The 21,585-nt window shown below is 33.2% G+C and overlaps 1 protein-coding gene across 2 annotated transcripts; it reads left to right on the top strand.

Annotated features, from left to right (window-relative positions):
* The first annotated feature begins 10,880 nt into the window (after window positions 1-10,880).
* On the top strand, window positions 10,881-19,967 carry CRK12 (cysteine-rich receptor-like protein kinase). 2 transcript variants are annotated; one of them, XM_026123772.2, is made up of 7 exons: window positions 10,881-13,216; window positions 18,128-18,265; window positions 18,355-18,476; window positions 18,544-18,604; window positions 18,908-19,145; window positions 19,247-19,400; window positions 19,552-19,967. In XM_026123772.2, exons 1-7 carry the CDS (start codon window positions 11,674-11,676, stop codon window positions 19,867-19,869), a joined length of 2,574 nt encoding a protein of 857 aa, XP_025979557.1. In that variant the 5' UTR covers window positions 10,881-11,673; the 3' UTR covers window positions 19,870-19,967. The 2 variants fall into 2 exon arrangements, with proteins under 2 accessions (XP_025979557.1, XP_006587374.1); XM_006587311.3 differs by having other exon boundaries at window positions 10,886-13,216; window positions 18,544-18,754.
* Window positions 19,968-21,585: the final 1,618 nt, after the last annotated feature.

Raw genomic sequence — 21,585 nt, 5'->3', positions numbered from 1 at the left:
GGTACATCTACTTGGGGATTGTTATACTGAGAACAAGAAAGGGTACAACTCTTGTGGATCAGTTCAAGTGGAGGATACATCCACTTGGTTTTTCAAAGAGAACAAGGGAGGGTACATCCCTTGTGGATCTTTGGCTTGTAAAGGATTTTACAAGGTTAAAAGAAATCTCAAGAACAGCAGGTTGCTTGGGGATTGGATGTAGGCACGGTTTGTGGCCGAACCAGTATAAATCTTGTGTTTGTCTTCTTCTTCCCTACACTCTTTAATTTCTGCTATGTACTTTTAATTATCGCTTTTACTTTTGGTTAAGTTTTTATTTCTGTTCTTTACTTTCTTAACTTAGTAGTAAAAGCCTAATTGAATCTAGTAACATTAAGAAGGTTAAATTTTTAATTAGTAAGGACACATTAATAATTAATTCAACCCCCCTTTCTTAATTATTCTGAGGCCACTTGATCCAACATTTTGTTTTCTGCAGAATTTCCACTTGCAGAAAAACAAAGTTTTGAAACAAAGTTTAGAAAGCTTTTTGGCTAAGAAAAAGCAATGGGCAATGGTTAGAGAAAGATTGTGAAGAAGAATTGTTTGGAAGAATATCATATATCTTTTGAATGTGTGCCAAAGTCATGCTTTTATAGACTTTTCATGTCTGGTCAAAGAAACCATTGGAAAAGTTGTGACTTTAGAGAAAACCATGTTAAGAGGTATAACTCTTAACTTTTTCTTCAAAACTATTCACTGGTAATCAATTACCACAAAGGTGTAATTGATTACACAATGTGTTTTATGAAAAGTTGTGACTCTTCACAATTGGATTTGAATTCCAATGTTCAAATTCACTTGTAATCGATTACTAATATAGTGTAATCAATTACACTATTTGAAAATCATTTTGGAACATTGCAAACCATTTGAAAACATTTTGAAAACCAAACTGGTAACTGGTAATCGATTACTGATAACTTGTAATCGATTAGTACACCAAAAATTTTAACAAACTTTTACACCAAATAAATTAAGTGTAGGACTTTAGCAGACTTTAGATGGTATAGGGACACCTTCCTGACTAGAGTTTACACTAAAGAGGATAGCCAACAACCTTTCTAGAAAGAAAATTTTTTAGCTGGTCTTCCAAGATCATTAAGAGATAAGGTTAGAGACAAAATCCGTAGCCAATCTGCTAATGGAGATATTCCATATGAGAGCTTGAGTTATGGACAATTTATTTCTTATATCCAAAAGGTAGCCCTAAAAATTTGTCAAGATGACAAAATCCAGAGGCAACTGGCTAAGGAAAAAGCCCAGAATAAGAGAGACTTACAATATTTCTATGAGCAATTTGGGTTTCCAGCCTGTCCAAAGCAAAAGAAAAAACAAAACCCCAAAATGGAGATTCAAAAGAAATATGCCTCTAAAAGAAGACTTTCAGGTAAAAATACTCAGATAAACCTTCAACCAGTAAAGAAATCAATGCTCCAAAACCCAAAACCAAAGTAGTTTGCTATAATTGTGAAAAACAAGGCCACAAAAACAAATATTGCAGATTTGAAAAGAAACTAAGAAACCTTAGCTAGCTTAGATTCATTTATAGTATAGCAAATTAATAATATACTCATCAAAACTTAAGAAGAAGAGACTTGGGAAGTATCATTGGAGGAAAATCTCAACCAAATCCAGCATGATGATCAAACATCATCCTCGAAAGAAGAAGATACCCAAGAAATTAACACTTTGACAAAAGAGCAAGATCTTTTGTTTGAAACAATAAATTCCATACCAGACCCTCAGGAAAAGAAGATTTTCTTGAATAAACTTAAAAAATCTTTGGAAGACAAACCTAAACCAAAAGAATTTATTACCAACAACAAATTTGATGTTAGTAATATCATCAAAAGATTAGGAAACATGTCTATCAAACTTGCTACTATCCAAGATCTCCGAACAAGAAATTAGAGAAATTGGACAACAACAAGAAATTCATTGGATCATTCTTTCTCATTTTGAAGAACATAGTGATTCGGAGAATGAGGTTAAAGGGAAGAAGATGAATGTTAAGATGATGAAATTTTCATGGGATTAATCAACAAGATTAAAATCCAGAAGTTTTATATTAATATTAGAATTGTCATCAATGATTTTGTTCTAGATACAATAACCCTATTTGACACAGGGGCTGACTCAAACTGCATTCTGGAAGGACTAATTCCTACGAAATTCTCTGAGAAAACCTCATAGAAATTGAGTACAACAAGTGGGTCAAAATTAAAAATCAATTATAAGTTATCCAAGGCAATCATAGAAAACCAGGGTCTTAGTATTGAAACCAATTTTCTTTTGGTAAAAAACCTTAAGAATGAAGTTATCCCAGGAACACCATTCATCAAATCTCCATTCCCTCTCTAAATATCCAAGGGAGGAATAACCACTTGGCACTTGGGAAAGAAAATCACCTTCGATTTCTCTACCAAACCAATTACAAGGAACATAAACTTCATAGAAAAGAAGATTAGCCAAATCAACTTCTTGAAGGATGAAGTTTCCTTTAATAATATAAAAATCCAACTAGAGAAACCCCAAATAAAAGAGAAAATTCAGTTCTTACTAAAACACATCCAATCAACAATATGTTTCGATCTGCCACATGCATTTTGGTATCCAAAAAAGCATATAGTTGATCTCCCAAATGAGAAAGACTTCAGGGAAAAACAAGTTCCCAAAAAATTCAGACCAATCCAAATGAATGAAGAACTTCTTCAGTATTGCCAAAAGGAAATCAAGGATCTCCTTGATAAAGGATTAATTAGGAAAAGCAAAAGCCTTTGGTCTTGTTCTGCTTTCTATGTCAAGAAGCAATCCAAACTTGAACGAGGAACACCTCGTCTAGTCATAAATTACAAACCTTTGAACCAAGCCCTACAATGGATTAGGTATCCTATTCTAAACAAGAAGGATCTACTCAATAGGTTGCACTCTGCAAAAATATTTTCAAAATTTGACATGAAGTCAAGATATTGGCAAATCCAAATAAAGGAAACCGATAGGTACAAGACTACCTTCACAATTCCTTTTAGGCAATATGAATGGAATGTTATGCCATTGGGTTTGAAGAATTCCCCTTCAGAATTCCAAAAAATCATGAATGATATCTTCAATCCATATTCAAAATTTGTAATTGTTTATATTGATGTTGTCTTAATTTTCTCTCAAACCATTGACCAACATTTTAAACACCTGCATACCTTCATTAATATAATAAAACAAAACGATCTTGCAGTTTCTCAAACCAAAATCAATCTTTTTCAAACAAAGATCTGATTCCTTGGTCACAATATTCACCAGGGAACAATTATACCAATAGACATGTCAGTCGAGTTTGTTAACAAATTCCCAAACCAAATCTTAGATAAAATCCAATTACAAATATTTTTAGGGTGTCTAAATTATGTCAGAGAATTCGTACCATATTTGAACAATATTGTCAAACCACTACATGATAGTTTAAGAAAAAAATCCTCCTCCATGGTCTGATATTCACACCCAAGTTGTCAAGGATATCAAGCTCAAAGTTCAATCCATAAAATGTTTGTATCTCCCAATTCCACAGGCATTCAATATTGTCAAAACAGATGCATAAGTTATGGTGGTATCCAAAAACAAAGAATCAATACCCAAGAAAATGTCATTGCATATACATCAAAGCATTGGAATTCTGCACAACAAAAATATTCAACTGTTAAAAAAGAAGTTTTAGTGATTGTTTTGTGCATTTCCAAATTTCAATTTGATTTATTAAACCAAAAGTTTCTTATCAAGGTTGATTGTAAATCAGCCAAAGAAATTTTACAAAAAGATGTAAAAAATCTTGCCTCAAAACAAATTTTTGCGAGATGACAAGCAATTTTAAGTGTTTTTTATTTCAAAATAGAGTATGTCAAGGGCACTTCAAACTCTCTACCTGACTATCTTACCCGTGAATTCTTATAGAAAAATTGTCATGCCGCCTAAGGAATCCAGTGCCTCCTTACGAAGAGGAAGAGGAAGCTAGAAAGGTTTTAAATTGGCTTTACCAGAGCCATCCCGAAAAAGGGTTTCACCCTCCAAAACCGGGTCATCAACCCAAGCTGGGTCATCTACCCAGAAACCAAAACAGCAAGATGGGTAATTTACCCAACTTGTTGAAATTAAATCCGAGTCATCTACTCAGGATCCTTCAAAAATACAAACCTTAAAACAAACCAAGGTCGACTATGTCTTTCCAATCAAAACACTTTTGGCCCTTTAAGAAATTAGCCTAACCAAACTTCTTAAGAAAACATGGGCTGACATAGCCTCTGAATTAGATGATGAATCTAAAATTGATCTGAAAACCCTAATCCAAAAAATCAAAGATTCAAAAGTTATCTACAATACTCCAAAAGAGAAACACATAATAACCTCAACGGCAAAACCAACCCCAAAATCTTCGAACAGTTATATTTATGAAAACAAATTTTCAACTGTTTTGCAGATAGAGCCAGATTATTGGGACAAGAATCCCTTTAAAGCCACAGCTAAGGCTTTTCCTCTTGGATTCCATTTCAAACCAACAACAAACAATAAAACAAGAACCTTTTATGAGTTCATTTTAATAGATTCAAACTCAGTATCTATTAAACATTTCAAAGACCCAAATGACCCTCTTTTAAATACTCATTCTGCAATCCAAATTTTAAAGGTTTTACAACCTAGACATTTTGGATCCAATCTGAATGAATACAAAAAAAAATTTGTACCTTTTGATCCAATCGGTTATACCTATTAGGACTATATGGATGTCTGGACCAAAGTTTTTTGGCATCAAAACAACAAATACAAGCTCATGGTTAATCTACTTCAAGACTAACACGGTGTACAATTTTCCAAATTGGTTCCTTTAGTGGTGGGACTTTTTTGGACCAATTCCAGATATTTTCCTTGAGCTTTTTCAACATGGATTTGCACAATTCAACAAGCTTTTAAACTTTGAGGAATCATGAATTCGAACAGACTCAAAATATTTTTCCAGTTTTGCTTTTTCTTGGATATTTTCCTGGCAATACAGTACAACAAAACATAAAGCAACAAGCAATTTCCATCCTTGTAGAGACATGTCTTTGTTAAGTGGTGGAATCAATTTGACACAACAAAAGCAGAACTAGACAAGGTTAAAATCTAGTTTAAAGCTCATCCAGAGTTCCTTAAAGCAACTGATCTAAAGACTTCATTGTTTCTTAATCAGAAATCCAAGCTAGCGGCTTTCCTAGAAAGATCCAAGTCAAAGGAACATTTGACCAAGAACTTAAAAGAAGTTCTTCAACTACTTCAACTACACATAGAAAATACAAATACCTGAACACATCCTATGTGTAGGTATTCGTATTTTCTGCTATGTTCATAAATTGAATTTTTTGTGAGTAAATGGAATTCTTCCCCTATGTCTTGTCCTAGAGGAATATTATTTTCTACAGTCTTAATTACATAATTAAAATTGTGTTTATCTTTGATTGTCTCAGGAACATACAGTGTGTCCTGATGGATTTCTGGGATACTCCAGTCATCCATATTTTGATTTATTTCTTCGAATCAGACTTCCTCATCGAAGAGATTATGTTTTGGAGCGACCTCGTGGGTCTGATTGTCTTGCTCATTGAGCATATTTAAGTTTCTTGGGCTACTATTTGAGGATGATGAGGACGAATTAGAGTGAAAGGAAATACAGGAAAATGAACGTAATAGACACGGCATAATAATATTATCCTCTAGTATCTTTGCCTTCATGTGGTTCCATAGAAATGTTTCCACAAGGTTATATGTTACTAAATTTCTTGGATCTGAAAAAATAAAAATTTTAACTCTTTTTTTTCAATACGATTTGAACATTACTCCTATAGCCACCAGTATATTATGTCTTAATATTTTATTTGAACAATACACCTTAGCCTTACTGTCCTTTCTCATCCACGGGGCTTACTGCTACAATATCATCCAACTAAAATACCATACTGCTGTACTTCCAAGAATACTGTTCAAACACATACTGCATAAATTAAACGTATTGTATATGAACCAAAACATTTATTGTACAAAACTTCAAATCCATGAAATCAATAAACATATATCCTTATAGATCATATTCCTACTTCCCCATCAGGCTCTGATACCAGAGATCAACGGAAAGGGATCAACGGACAAATGAGAAGTAAGAATGCAGTATAAGAGTATAACATAACAGGATGAAAATTAATGTAATGGAAAAAAATTAATTGTAAATGAAATTAAAATGAAAGCAACATTAAAAGAAACAGAAATGACGGTAGAGTCGAACAAAATCTATGAGGGAGGAGAAGAGAAGAAACTAAAACGGCGGTAAAGCCACACAGGATCAATCAATACAGAGAAGAGATATGAAAAGAAAACTTGAGTTTTATTGAAATCGAAAGAAAAGCTTACAAAGAGTGTTTTAGTGTAGAGCTTCTCTCTCTAAACCTGAAAATTCTATCTAAAAAGGTGCCTCATAATGGGTTTGAGGACTCCTTTTATAGAAATTTTTGGTGTACTGTAGCTACAATACAAGTAGCAAAACCGGAACTAAGTCTACAAAACCGAAACTATGATAACTGGTAATCTATGGTACAAGTCAAGAATAGTACGCAGTTGCAGATTTGAACTTTTAACAAACCATAACAATGTTTTTAGTTCACACATTATCATCAATTCATAATCTATAGTCAACAATCATATCCAGGGAAATATGACTTACTTTCAACTACTTCCATTTCTTATTTTCAATTCACATTAGTACTAAGTAACAATCAAAAGCAATAGCCAATTTAAGATCGAATAAAGAAAATCATATCCAGGGAAATGACTTACTTTCAATTACTCAAGACTCAACAATCAACATAAAAAGTGACATTCTTACCCATATGGAAAAAGGAAAAGGAAAATGATAATGGCAATCAAAATCCTACTTATTAAACATCTCCTTTTTGGTTGCAGGAAAAAAGTAAGGATGTTACTTAACACCTTGGTCTGGAAACCAAAAGATATAAAGTGTGCCAATACCCTGTCGTGGGATATTTTCATCCCTTCATATATGCTATGAAACATCTATTTCATAATATAATTATCAAAAGATTAAGAACAATGACAACATTTGATCCTAGAAGCAAATTAAAGCATTACAATTTCAACTTAGTTGCTTAAACATGACAACCAAGAAGCTCAATATATATATATATATATATATATATATATATATATATATATATATATATATATATATATATATATATATATATATATATATATATATATATATATAGATCGTAGTGTAGTTTTGTTGTCATCTACAAAAACAAACAATAGGTTCATTTGTATTTATTTGTATTTTTTTTTGTCAAATGTTAGTTATTAAAACACGTGACCTTGCAGCCCCTCCTTTTCTTCTCTCTTAATCATTGATTCACCTTATATCTCTTATTGTGTGGCATGTTAATTAAACTACTTAAATATGTGTTTCTAGAAGAAGATGAGTCAAACCAGTTGTGAATCCAACAGTTCCTTCTAGTGTCTTCCCGGGGCCAAGGCGGGTCAGGGCACGAGCCACTCCAAATGCTCCACCAACTCCACCTTCGGTGATCCCTTGTCCAGCTACAACCAACAAGTTTTCTCCCTCTTTTTCTCAATAGAAGCAGCTCTTCTCCATGTTGCAGAGCCTCCACTCCACCATGACTAGTACCTTTTGATGTAGAGCCTTCACCAGCTCTCTCTTCAACAACCAGTGATGACACTAGAGGCATTCCTATCTCAGGTTGCCTGGGCAGGGGTTCAACTTCCTTCTATAAGGGGGGTGATATCTCTGATATTGGTAATGATGATGTCATAGATGCTGGAGCTGATGATGATTATGTTGCGGACATCATTGTTGCACATGAAGCTTGGGATCTAGGGCCCACACAGGATTAAGGCCCATTTTGATAAGAATTTTTCTTTAATTTTTTAATTTGTCTTTATTTATTTTGTTTTGTTTTCATTTTCTATTATTTTATTTTCATTTTAAATTTCTTGCATTTAGGACAACTTAATTTCAGTAGTTTAAATTTAGTCATGTAATAGTTGTAATTTAGTTCGATGCATGATAGAGAAGTAGGTACTTATTGATTGGTTGCGACGCATTTGGAGTTAATCAATTGCATGAGTGAGATGAACTGCATACTAATGGATATTTTTGTGAATTATTGATTCTCGTGCAGCAGACATCAATGTAAGTGATGAAGTGTGAACTAACAGTACACGAGAGAAATGATTAGTATTTCTGACAGAAAAACATGGAATGAGAACCTTAATACTTCAATGAAAAATGGTAATTTGTGCGAACTTTAAACTGTGAGAGAATGACTGGTTTTAATTTCTTGATTTCACATGATTTTTGGATTGCTTAAAATGCATGTATGATGTGGAAATGATCAAGGCCTTGTTTCTTATTTTATTCAGCTACTTAGCCAAAAAGTCATCCTGTGAATGAATACATCCCTTGCACCCTTTTTTTTTAGCTTAATGTAACATTTTTGTCATTGGAACCCAAGCCTAAAATGTGATATTTACTAACTACCCTTTCTTAGGTTATAGGAGAGTACTCATGGATCCAGAAAAATTTGACCAAAATTTGGGGGAATGTTTTTAGTTGATTTTCTATTGAAAAAAATGAATAAACAACACAAGTTAATTAGATTGAGTTACAAAATATGATATTACTCCAGCCAGTATGAATGTTATTACATTTGCATTAAAAATAATACTTATTATTCTATTATTTTAAAGAATAAAAGTTGGGGTAAATCATGTCAAAGAAAATGAATGTGCTGAAAAGAGTAGTAAAACAAAAATGTTGGTGTTGTGAAAAATTCTAAGTTGTGGTTTGTTTGTAATTTGGGGGTATGAATTCTCTCCTAGATCCTAAGTTTTGAATCCTAGAAAAACCATGATTTCTTTGTTAGCTCAGCCACGTTACAAGCCTAATAAAGTCTGTAGTGATCCACATTGTGCATGTATGATAGTATTGACTGAGATGATGTTCAAAGTTGAAATTTTACTATTCAATTATTGTAATTGAAACACTTTTACCGAGATACTTGTGAGATTGAGAGAAACACTAGCCTTGTAAGGATTGAAGTTGGTGATTATTCCTTGTGATCAGTCATTCTTGTTAACCATTTTATTTAAGCGCATCTTGTTTTGCTCCTTTCATGAACTTATGACAATTGTGAACTTGAGAATTGACCAATAAAACATTTTAGAATGTATGTAGTTATATCATGAATTGTGATTAGTAAACTCTGAACCTTTTCCTTTTGCTTAAGGACAAACAAAGATTTAAAATTGGACGAGGTTAATAATTGCTAATTGTGAGTATATTTTGGGGTTAATTTATATAGAAATTTGTAATTTTTCTCTCCTAATTATTCCTTTTTGAGTAATAAATTATTAAATTAACATCATTTAAGTTTTTGTGAAAAAATATTAAAAATGATGAATTTATGATATTTATTGAGTAAAATAAAACAAATTTATAAAAAAATAATAAACTTCAATTATGTATTATATAAAGATTTGTAGAGACCAGATGTTATAATATATCAAATCAAACTATCCTTTCACATTACTAAAATCCACGGACCCACACTGACTGTAATCTGTGTAATTGACTTCCATTGCGGAGCAACTCATGTGCCCACCCATTTTCAGGAGACTATTGCTTTGGTTATCAAGAGAGAATTAAGTATAACATGAAAATAGACGAGAGATTATTATTACAGAAAATAGAGATTGAGTAGAAATAAAATAGAATCTTAGGCTTTTTTTAAAAGAAAAATAAGTCAAAAATAGAATAGAGATAAAAAGTAAGATTGTTTAATTAAAAGTGTCGTTTTACCGGCCCAAAATTTAGACGAGTTGCCAGCAAAAACACTGTCCTGTGTTTTGCATTAACCAACTTTTTAAAAAGTTATAAATTATCTAAAAGAGACTTTTGGAAAAAAAATGTAAATTATATTAAACCCAAAATGATACAATAATAAATGGAGCATACCTCGCAGTTAAATAAAATCAAAAGTCTCCCTAATACAAGAAGACATATATCAAGATGCTAAAACAAATGCAACAGGTGCGCTTGTCTATACATAAGAAACTTAATCTTGCTAATAATCTCTATGACAAAAAATTGATAATCTTCAAAAATCAGCTTGTTCCTAGACAGCCAAGTAGACTGTAATTGTTATAGTCAGACAACGTAATTTTCCTTGAACACGTGATATGGATCTGCCCCTAATTAAAGAGTCAATAATGCGCTGTAAAGAAGTGAAACGTCTGCGGAAAGGAGCCAAATCACGAATGTGAGCCCAAACTTGAAAAGATTTCCTGCAAGAAAAGAATAAATGAGCATTTAACTCAGGCTCATTTGAACATAAAGGGCAGAGGGAATCCTTGTTCAAAAAAGCAATTTTATCACAGCCGATTCCTTTTAACAAGCCACAAAATGAAAGACATCTTAAGGGGATTGCTGGGTTCCATATAACAGAACACCAACTAACAGTTTATTTATAAATAGAGGTAGTATTTAAATCAGAGAGAATATTAGATAATCAAATCAAAATATGCTTTTCCAATACTAAAATGCAAACACTACCCAATTTGTGTATTTGTACAACGAATCTTATAACTGCATCAGATCAGTGCATCTGTTTTCTTGTCACAGATTTTTTATTATTATTATTATGATATGCAGCATCTAAACACTTGTTTTCCTGCATATAGTATACGTACTTCTGAATTTTTAATTGGGTTCTTATATAATTATTAATTAAAAAAAGAAAAAAAAATCTTTTAATTTCTTAAGAAATGCCTAGAACACTAGTTATCAAAAGTCAAGACCCAAACTAAAATCAACGGACCCACACCGACTATAACATGAATAATAATATCTTATAATTTCTTAAGAAATGTCTGGAACACTAGTTATTAAGAATAAGATCCAAATTAAAATCAACGGACCCACACTATAACATGATTACATGTATCAAGAATCAAAACCCAAACCAAAATCAACGGACCCACACTGACTATAACATGATTACATGAGTAATGAAATTCCATTTCTATCATCTTTTGTATTTTGTATTTTGTGCTGAACTCAAGCAGACCCCAGTGGCCATCACAACAAACACCCAGAATTACTCGTTTTTTTATGAAACGGTCTGGCACAGCAATTAGTGTCAAAGTTTTTGTGCCTTCATTGACCCGCAAGGGAATTGCAACTGAACATCAACTGCATTTATTCTCTAATTTCACACAGTATCAAATCATGACTACAATCCCAATAGAGTTGGTGATATATGGACACTTCTCAATTAGTTATGTAATAAACATTCTATTAAATCTTATCTTTAATTTTTTATTTTTCTTCAATTTTTAACACATCATAATACTTACATACTTATAATTATTTTTCTTTTTTTTTTTCCTTATCTTTTAAGGTGTTAAATAACCATGGCAATTCATTGATTATTTTCCATCCACATATAAGACCTTGTGAAGAATCCTCACAAATCATAGTAAGTAATTAAACCACAACCCTGACATCCATTCATCTTAGCCATGCTAGCTAGACCTCTAAAAATTAACACATCCATGGCTTACTTCAAGCTTCCCTTCCTCATTATCATCCTTGTTACCTTGCTCAATTTTTCAACAAGTCACGCACAAGACGACCCTTTTTACCTTTACCAATATTGCTCAAGCAACAGAACCACTGCCAACACCTCCTTCCAAATAAACCTCAGAACCCTCCTCTCTTCCCTTTCATCTCACGCCACCGGCGACACCCAATTCTACAACACAACATTCACCGGAACCAACCCCTCCGACACAATCTACGCCATGTTCATGTGTAGGGGCGACGTCCCTTCTCAGCTTTGTCAAGCATGCGTCATAAACGCCACTCAAAGACTCTCCTCAGAATGCTCCTTGTCCAAAGAATCGGTGTTTTGGTACGACGAGTGCATGGTTTGGTATTCCACCAACCCGATCTTCACCACCGTGGCCACAACTCCGAGTTTTCACTTGTTGAACACGGGCAACGTCTCGAACCCTCAAACCTTCATGCGTTTGTTGTTTCAGACCATGAACCAAACCGGAGAAGAAGCAGCAGGTAACCCTAAAAAGTTCGCCACAAGGGAAGTATTAGTTTCTGAACTTCAATCCCTTTATTGTCTCGTACAGTGCACACCCAACCTTTCACCCCATGATTGCAAAACGTGTCTCGATGAAATCATAGGAGAACTTCCATCATGTTGTCAGGGAAAAATAGGAGGGAGAGTTCTAAATCCAAGTTGTAACATTAGGTATGAAATGTACCCTTTCTTTCTCTCCACTCTTAATACACAAACACCAAAGCTAGTTCCTGAGACAAAATTTTCCGAGGAAGACACAAAGTTTTCAGAAGACCCAGTTTATCTCTCTCACAATTGCTTAAGTAGCAAAACCTTCACTGTCAGTAGCACTTTCCAGAAAAGCCTCAACACCCTCTTCTCTTACTTGTCTTCCAACGCCACAAACGGCAAGTCGTTTCATGATGCAAATATAAACAACCAAGTGTATGGTCTCTTCATGTGCCGAGGTGATGTTCCTTCTCCTAACTGTGAACAGTGCGTTTTAAACGCAACTCATCGAATGTTATCAGAGTGTGGTTCATTTCAAGAGGCTATAATTTGGTACAGTCACTGCTTGCTTCGCTATTCACATCGGAATTTCTTCAACATGGTAGAAAAAAGTCCCGTGTTCTCGAGGCTGAATATCACGCGTTTCTCAAGCCCCGATCAGGGACAAAAATTCTTCATTTTCGTGTTGTCGAATGCGTTGTCGAAAGTTGCTATTGAAGCAGGGGACAGTGATGAGAGATTCGGAACCAAATCGTTGAAACTGAATGATTTGCAAACGCTTTATACTCTTGGTCAGTGTACACGGGATTTGACCAGTGATGATTGTAAGGGGTGTTTGGGGGATGTTATTGGACCCGGAATTCCATGGTCTCGTTTGGGGAGTGTAGGGGGAAGAGTTATGTACCCTAGCTGCAATCTGCGATTTGAATTGGTCCAATTTTACAAGGATGGTGACCAAGCTGCTACGCCTTCTTCATCAGGTGAAGTTCTTCCTCAAGGTTATGCACAATTTTGGTAAAAAGTGTTGTTATTAGAAAATCTCCAGCATAAAAAAAAAACAAATACATATGTTTAGACATTCACAAACTTTAAATCCTTAATTAACAATCTTATTTTCTTTCCATTGCATCATATATTTATATTTTTTTCCTTTTTCTTTTAAAGCATCACATAACACATAACCGTCTGTGTCTATTTATTCTTTAAAAAATTGTTTTGATTCGTAGTAAAATAGTATTTTTCTTTTCTAAAACCACGCATGTGCAGATGTTTTCCAGCGGCGTATGATAGTCGTTGCTGACGCAGAATATTTGCTTTTTAAAAGAAATATTATGATCATTCACTAACTTTATCTTTCATTTCTCTTTACTCTATTTTTCATTCTATATCTTTCTTCCGTTTCCATCATTTGTTTCACTTTTTCTATCAATCTTTTCTCCGAACATAAATGATCTCTCATTCTGTTACAACTCACTTCTAACCTATTTTTTCACATATCTCTTGTTTTTCTTCCTCTACTTTTTCTTTTCTCTCTCATTCTCATCTTAATCCACCTTGGCCGGCCCCAAAACGTTGACGGTTGACATCATTCTTCTCTCTCTCTCTTTTTTTTATCTCTCTCTCCTCTCTATCTACTACATTTTCTTCTTATATCTTTTTCTCTTCCTTTTTCATACTATCATTTTTTTCTCCACTGTTTCTCCTTTTTATGTATTCTCTGTCTACTTCAAATCATCCCGTTAATTAAAAATCTTAATTCCATACCATACCTGATAATTTATATTTTAATAGTACTGTAAAAAATATTACAATCTAATTAAGTACTGTTTTAAAACATGCAGACTAAGACTAATTTATTCATTTAATAAAATCAATGTATTTTTAATGAAAGCACAGCATTAATTTAAAATTTTAATCAAGAGTTGATATAAATTTTATATATAACATTTACTTGGAAGATATTATATTTTATATAACATTTAATTATTCATAAAGTGATGTCTAAGCTAACAACTTGTATTTTGTTATTATATATATATATATATATATATATATATAAAGGATTATTTTTATTTTTTTTAACTTAAATACTTAAAAAATTTAGTTTTATTTTTATACGATTTCCCCTACACAAAGCCTTTATGAGCATGAAAGCGTATAGAGTGCCAAGACTATCAACTTGAAACCTTAATAGTCCTTATTCCTATGAGTGATCACCTAACGATGTTCAAGGATTCTAGGCCCATGTACATATGCAATGTTTTTTAATATCAACGTGTTGACGAAAAGGCTGTGACCCTTGCTCCATGAGCTAATCAACCCTATTTAGGGAAGTTTCATCATAGGGAGAAATACCACTAATAATGAAATTGTCCTCCAAGAGGTTAATCATCACATGACCAAGGAGAAAAGGAAGGAAAGGGATGTTTCTTTAAGATTGACTAAGAAAAGGTATAAGGCAAGATTAATTAAATAACACATCCTCAAACAAACCCTAAGGACATTTCAATTCTTATAAGTTACTTTCTCTCTCATTATGGATGTCAATTCAATTCCACCTCCATTTTGTTATCTAGAATCAAGGTTATCAAACTCAAGAGTTTATGTAGACTTTAAAAGTTCTATAGACTCGACTCGTGTATTCAACTCAAAATAATAACAAAATATTTATAAATAACGTACCAATTAAACATTTTAACAATATAATAAAGCAAAATAATAATTCATAAATTTCACAATTCTCAAATAATCAAGTCTAGTAATGCATTACTACTAGATAATAACTTACAGATATTATAGTAGTGGTAAATCATTCCCATCGAGGATTTGATGTTATTAGAGAACAAGAGTTTGATGTTATTTAAGGTGAAATTTTTTTTATTCGGGAACAACACACTAAATGAAGATATATTGAACACTAAATAGACAGAAAACAACCCAAAATGACTTATATGATCTAATTTTTTTTGGCTTGATGACTCGTTGGTTCGGTGATAAACTTGAGAGTTTATCGAGTTTACCTAAAGTTTACTAAAAAGAGAATTTACACATGAGTCAGATCACATAGGGTAAGTAGAGTCATAAACTCGTAAGAGTTAACGAGTTAACTCGAGAGTTTGATAATCATGTTTAGAATGGAACTGGGACTCAATTTTTATCCATTGAAAGGTTTGAAATAGAGAGATCCATTATCCGCTTATTTGTTTATACTTTTGAATAGAGAGGTTTAGAGACCAAAGAGGTTAAGGCCTAAGGGTAGGTGTTTACCCTTCCAAATGTCCAAGAATGGGCCCATTATCTCACATTCATACAAATGCTTTTTTATTTATGGTTGTCAAACTGTAGGGTTAACTTGTAAACTCTTATGAGTTTAAGAGATCCACACGGGTTAACTCGCATTCAAATTTATTTTTTAGCTTACTTGGACTGAACTTGGTAGACTCTGGCTAAACTAATGCTAACTTGTGAGTCTAGATTGAGTCAAACAAGTTTGCTTGGGAAAAAAATTAACGTGAAATTACGTTGTTTGGTGCACTTTTCTTGGGTCAATTTGGGTGATTAGGGTTGCCATTTCGTCTTCGATTGTGCGACCTTAAAATGAACCCACAAAGTCCTCCTTTTGCTTCATTTGTTCTCTCTCTGCCTCCTAATCTCTCCTAGTTTGCGATTTGGTTCTTCAATTCTTTAGGAAGTCGTGATTTCTTCCAAACCCAAAACATCATGAGTTTACAACTTGCGAATCTTCTCTCATATCGTGATTTGTTTGAAGGTGAAGGCAGTGCTTGCTTCACTTCAAGGCACAACTTGCTTGCTTCACTTTACTCTCATCCCAATCGTGATTTGCTTCCAAGTGAAGGCTCGAGCGCACCTCTGTTGTAGCCATGTAAGTTTCTTTAGTCTTTGACTCATGCATTGTTGTTGACTAGTTTTGTTGTTGCCTTGTTGGTTGGTTTGTCACAATCCTATTAGCCTCATCAAATGATATATTTACTTGTTGGCCATTTTGTGGTTTCAAACTTTTGTATCTTAGAGTAATAAGCACTGAATTTTAACCAGAAAGTTAAGTTCTCCTCTAGAATTTCATCCATGTTTGACCAGAATTTCTCTTCAATGGGTGAAGTAGATTCAAGTGGTTCAATTTGTAAAAGTTCCTTTGTGAAATCCTCATTTCCTTCTATGCTTCTCTACAGGAGACCTAATTTCTGACACAAATGTCTTATCTCTGCATCTTTCATGGCATTAGCCGTCTTCAGTTCTTTTAGCTGGAAAGATGAATCAGAGTTGTTGTCTTGATTTTTCTTCTCTATTTTGGCTAGTCTTTTTCATATCTTTATAATTCCAAAGAGTATTAGTATACTCACTCAGCAGCACTTGTTCTCTATCCTGCATTCCATTCGTAAACAATTGCTGCCAATCAGGTTCATCTTCTCTATTTGTGTTTTCTAATTGTATGACCTTTTGTTGGAGAAGAGCTTATGTTTTGTAATTGGATGAACTTATTACTTATGTGCTTTAAAATATTAATAAAATGTTAAATTGATATGATATTTATAGTTAATTTATTATTTTTTTATTTGAAGTAAACTTTTACAAATCTACTATTCGAGTCTACGAAAACTCTCATGAGCCTACGTAGATCTCACGATTTTGACAATCATGTTTTCATTATTTCCTAAAGCAAAACAATCTCAAGCTTATCTCACTTCACGTGTGATAAATGTTTTCTGCTCATTATCAAGTAAGAAAATAAGCTTGGAAAAATCTAGAGCCTATTCCTTTTGCAAAGTGCCCCACTACAACTTGCAGAAGATTAAGAATATTATTGATATTAGCTTTATAAATAATATGGGAAATACTCAGGGTTTAAATTTTATGGGGAAACTTTTAAACATCAAAGAAAAGTCGCAGAGCCACATTAGAGGATACAATCTTATCCTTTATATATCCTCTCATATGGTATTCGACTTAATTGATTACCTTAACATGTTTGTAACTAGACAGACAAAATCATGAGGAGTAATTTCCTTTTGGAAGGGTATATATGATAAAGGAATGCACATGGTAGACTGAATCGAAATACATGCCAAATTAAGGAAACATGGAGGCTAATTAGGTGTACAGTGAGATACCAAAATGTAGCCTTGTTAAGAAAGGTCGTTTAGGAGGTCCTCAAAAAGAGCAACAAGCTATCGAGATACCGAAATGTAGCCTTGTCATAGAGGCCCCCAGATTTGGAAGTTGTTGTGCTAGACTTTGTCTTCGCACAGGGCCTAGCTAAGATGTCTAAGATCTGAAAGTCGTTATTGTACCAAACTCTGTTCGTTGTCAGGCAAGCCTAATGGGATGATATTAATTAGTTTTAAGCATAAAAATGTAAAAAACTTCACTCTATAGACATCAAACCCAAGACATATATAGGACAACTTCAAGTTGCAACTTACCACCACACTATTATGATAGTTTAGTTAATGTTTGACAAAAATAATTTATATAAATTTATTTAAACATTACATATATTACTTACATAAGTTTATGCGATTCAACTATTAATCCTCTATTTGACCATTGATCTAACAACTTAGTATCTCAACCCAGCTGACAAATGATATGGTTTTTAAAACATTATTGGTCCATCAAAAAGGTTCTCCGACATGGATCGACTTCTATGATAAATATCTAAAAATGTTGGAAGATAGTCTGAAAATGATAATTAGAAATGACCTTTTAAGTTTTTGGTACAAATAATGGCATTTTAGAGGGATTAAAAAAATTTAGAAGGACTAAAACTAAACTTCAGACATTTTAGAGGAACAAGAGCATATTTTATCGTTTATTTATTGTTATTATTCCATGTAATTGAGATATGATGATTGTCTTCTTTTTTTTTTCAGAGAAAAGACAAAACAAGTCTCGGTTAATTATCTTAATTATTGTGCCCACGTTAGTTTCAATAATGGTCTTCTCCGTTGGCTACTATTTACTAAGGAGACAAGCAAGAAAGAGTTTTAGGACCATTCTCAAAGAAAATTGTATGTAAAAAATATGTACTTTAAACTCGTATTTGTTATCCTCAAAACTTTGAAAACTTGGTTTAACAAACTAACCATATTTGTTCTAGTTGGTCATGAAAGCGCCATTTTAGAGCCATTGCAATTTGATTTGGCTGTAATTGAAGCGGCGACTAACAACTTCTCCAATGAGAACTGTATTGGCAAAGGTGGATTTGGAGAAGTTTACAAGGTGAGTAAATGTGAGAAAAGTTATTTTCATATTTTTGTTTTTCACATGAATAATGGTTTAATTTCAGGGGATATTACCTGATGGGCAACAAATAGCAGTAAAGAGACTTTCAAGAAGTTCTAAGCAAGGTGCAAATGAATTCAAGAATGAAGTCTTACTAATAGCCAAGCTTCAACATAGAAACCTAGTAACATTCATTGGTTTTTGCCTGGGAGAGCAAGAGAAAATGCTTATTTATGAATACGTGTCAAACAAGAGCCTGGATCATTTTTTATTTGGTTTGACACTTTTCACCTTAGACTCCTTCACTAATTTATGCGTTAAGACTACTAATTCATTAAGTATATATGCTTTAATAAGATTTTGATTTAATTCAATTATTGATTAACACATGCTTCTCATTGACATTTCACACTTATACAATTTTGTAGATTCTAAACGGCAAAAATTGTTAAGTTGGTGTGAACGCTACAACATCATAGGAGGAATTGCTCAAGGAATCTTATATTTACATGAACATTCTCGACTCAAAGTTATACATCGTGATCTCAAACCTAGTAATATTTTATTGGATGAAAATATGATTCCAAAAATCTCAGATTTTGGTCTAGCTAGAATTGTTGAAATAAATCAAGACAAAGGAAATACAAATAAAATTGTTGGAACATTGTAAGTTACAAATGCTCATCCTTATCCTTTCTTTATGCTTATTTATAATGTGTATTTGAGCTAAAATGACTCTATTTTTTGCTTCTAATTTTACTTTCTAGAGGTTATATGTCTCCGGAATATGCAATGCTTGGACAATTTTCGGAGAAATCTGATGTTTTCAGTTTTGGAGTCATGATTTTAGAAATTATTACTGGAAAAAAGAATGTAAATTCATATGAATCACAACGGATTGGTCATAGCCTCCTAAGTTATGTGAGTATATAATAACACAACCTTTTTATTCCCTTGCATTAATCAATGCCTATATGCCATTATTTATCCAATGTACACTCAAATTAATAGAAATGCATGCAAAGAAGTTTTAAATTATGATTTGGATATTTTAATTTGACAAATGCTGTAGGTTTGGAAGCAATGGAGGGATCATGCACCGTTAAGCATATTGGACCCAAATATGAAAGGAAGTTTTCCTGAAATTGAAGTAATTAGGTGCGTTCACATTGGCTTATTATGTGTTCAACAATATCCTGATGCTAGACCAACAATGGCAACAATTGTTTCATATATGAGCAATCATTTGATTAATTTACCAACTCCACAAGAGCATGCATTTTTGTTGCAAATGGATCCAAAAGCAATTGTACAAGAATCAAGTTCCAGCCAATCTTCCACACTATTGTCCAACAACGAAATATCTATAACCGAATTTCTTCCTCGATAGCAAGCTAATGTTCCCTTTGATGTGTTGTGATCTACAGATATTTTGGTTGTATAAAAAATAAATGTTAATTGGAGCTTTCACCGGTAAATGTCAAATTATAAGCTTTTCTTCTCATTTTATATTGCTTTATCTTTTGCCAGGAAGAACCTTTCTATATTCCAAATACTATTATTTATAGAAGGGAAAATATAATGTTTTTGATTTTTTTGTCAGGTTACTAAATTAGAATTGTGAATTATAACAAAATAATCAAATTCTGAATATCCGTTGCACGAGTTTCCAAATACATCTCACAACCCTATTTTCTATCTCGTACATGTTTCTCTTGTGGACTTTAATATTGATTGTGTGGCTAAATGATCTGCACCTCTCATTCATGACTTTGCTTTTAAGAGAAACGCCAAATAAGAATTCTTTTTTTTTAAAAAAAAAAAAAAAGCCAATGATTTATCCAATCTAAACAGAAGCACAAGTGGTGCAGATCATTTAGAGAAGAAGACAGATTAAAAGAGTCAAGAGGGAAATGACACGACAGCTAACCTAACAATTACTAAAGTGCACAGTAGATACTAATTATGTAGCAAATGCATGCACAACATATTACAAAATTATTCTTACTGAAATGAAACGTAGCTGGCTCTCTTTCAATTAATTGCTATAATAACCGATTTCCAAATACCAACTTGCTAAAAAAAATAAACTCACAAATAATCAAGCCAACATACATCACCATATACTTCACAAGTATGTCTCGAGATGATGCAAGAGACCAAGGATCTGTAACATTTTAATCATTTGTTGAATGACAATAGTGGTGAGCTCCATTGTTTTAAATGAGGAATTGGATACATCGTACAAATTGTCAATTCCAAAGTTTGACAACAGCAATGAATTATTATGGTTTTTTAGTCCGGTTAGTTTGGTGGTGACCATATTAAAGTGGTTTTGTCTATTAGGCCACGAATTAGATTGCTGACCACTTTTCCTTCATTGGGCCGAGTGAATATTGTATAGGGGTTTGCTGGGGTGTTGACTGATGATCTCTTTTTTTGGATTCTACTTCACGGGCTCAATGATAGGTAAGCTTCTATACTAAATTTAACTAAGAAAAGATGAAGGAAATTTCTGCTCATTTCATGGGTTATTATGGTATTTATAAAGGATACAGATGAAGGAAGATACTGCCAATCATTCGCCAGCAGAAGAATTCGTAATAAAGCAGAAAATAACAAAATGATAACAGAATTGGAGGATAAGCAATCTTCCGAGCCTGAATTACACAAAGTCAATGAGGTAATTGGGCCTCTTCTTCTGTGTCCTCTTGGGCCTAGTATATGTTGCAATGTTGCTATCATCACCTTTCTCTGGAAAATTAACCTTGTCCAGAAGAATTCGTAATAAAGCAGAAAATAACAAAATGATAACAGAATTGGAGGATAAGCAATCTTCCGAGCCTGAATTACACAAAGTCAATGAGGTAATTGGGCCTCTTCTTCTGTGTCCTCTTGGGCCTAGTATATGTTGCAATGTTGCTATCATCACCTTTCTCTGGAAAATTAACCTTGTCCAGAAGGTTGTGAGAAGCCCATAAATCCTCCCAATGTTCTGATGTTGTGTCTTCCGAAGGCAACCCAAACCAGTGCACCAGCGGTAGCTTGGTCAGGGGATTTGTCGTTGTGTCCCATTTCCAATCAAGAATCGACATGTGTTCTATTA

This window comes from Glycine max, chromosome 9 (genome assembly GCF_000004515.6).
Source record: "Glycine max cultivar Williams 82 chromosome 9, Glycine_max_v4.0, whole genome shotgun sequence".
NCBI classification, from domain to species: domain Eukaryota; kingdom Viridiplantae; phylum Streptophyta; class Magnoliopsida; order Fabales; family Fabaceae; genus Glycine; species Glycine max.
Note: the sequence above shows the minus strand (reverse complement) of the source record. Positions and strands in the feature narration are given on the sequence as shown.

Excerpts from the sequence above, each read along its gene's own strand:
- CRK12 (XM_006587311.3), top strand. The coding sequence starts at position 11,674 with ATGCTAGCTAGACCTCTAAAAATTAACACATCCATGGCTTACTTCAAG. Across the intron at positions 13,217-18,127 it reads TGCTACGCCTTCTTCATCAG|AGAAAAGACAAAACAAGTCT; the intron begins GTGAAGTTCTTC and ends TTTTTTTTTCAG. Across the intron at positions 18,266-18,354 it reads GACCATTCTCAAAGAAAATT|TTGGTCATGAAAGCGCCATT; the intron begins GTATGTAAAAAA and ends TATTTGTTCTAG.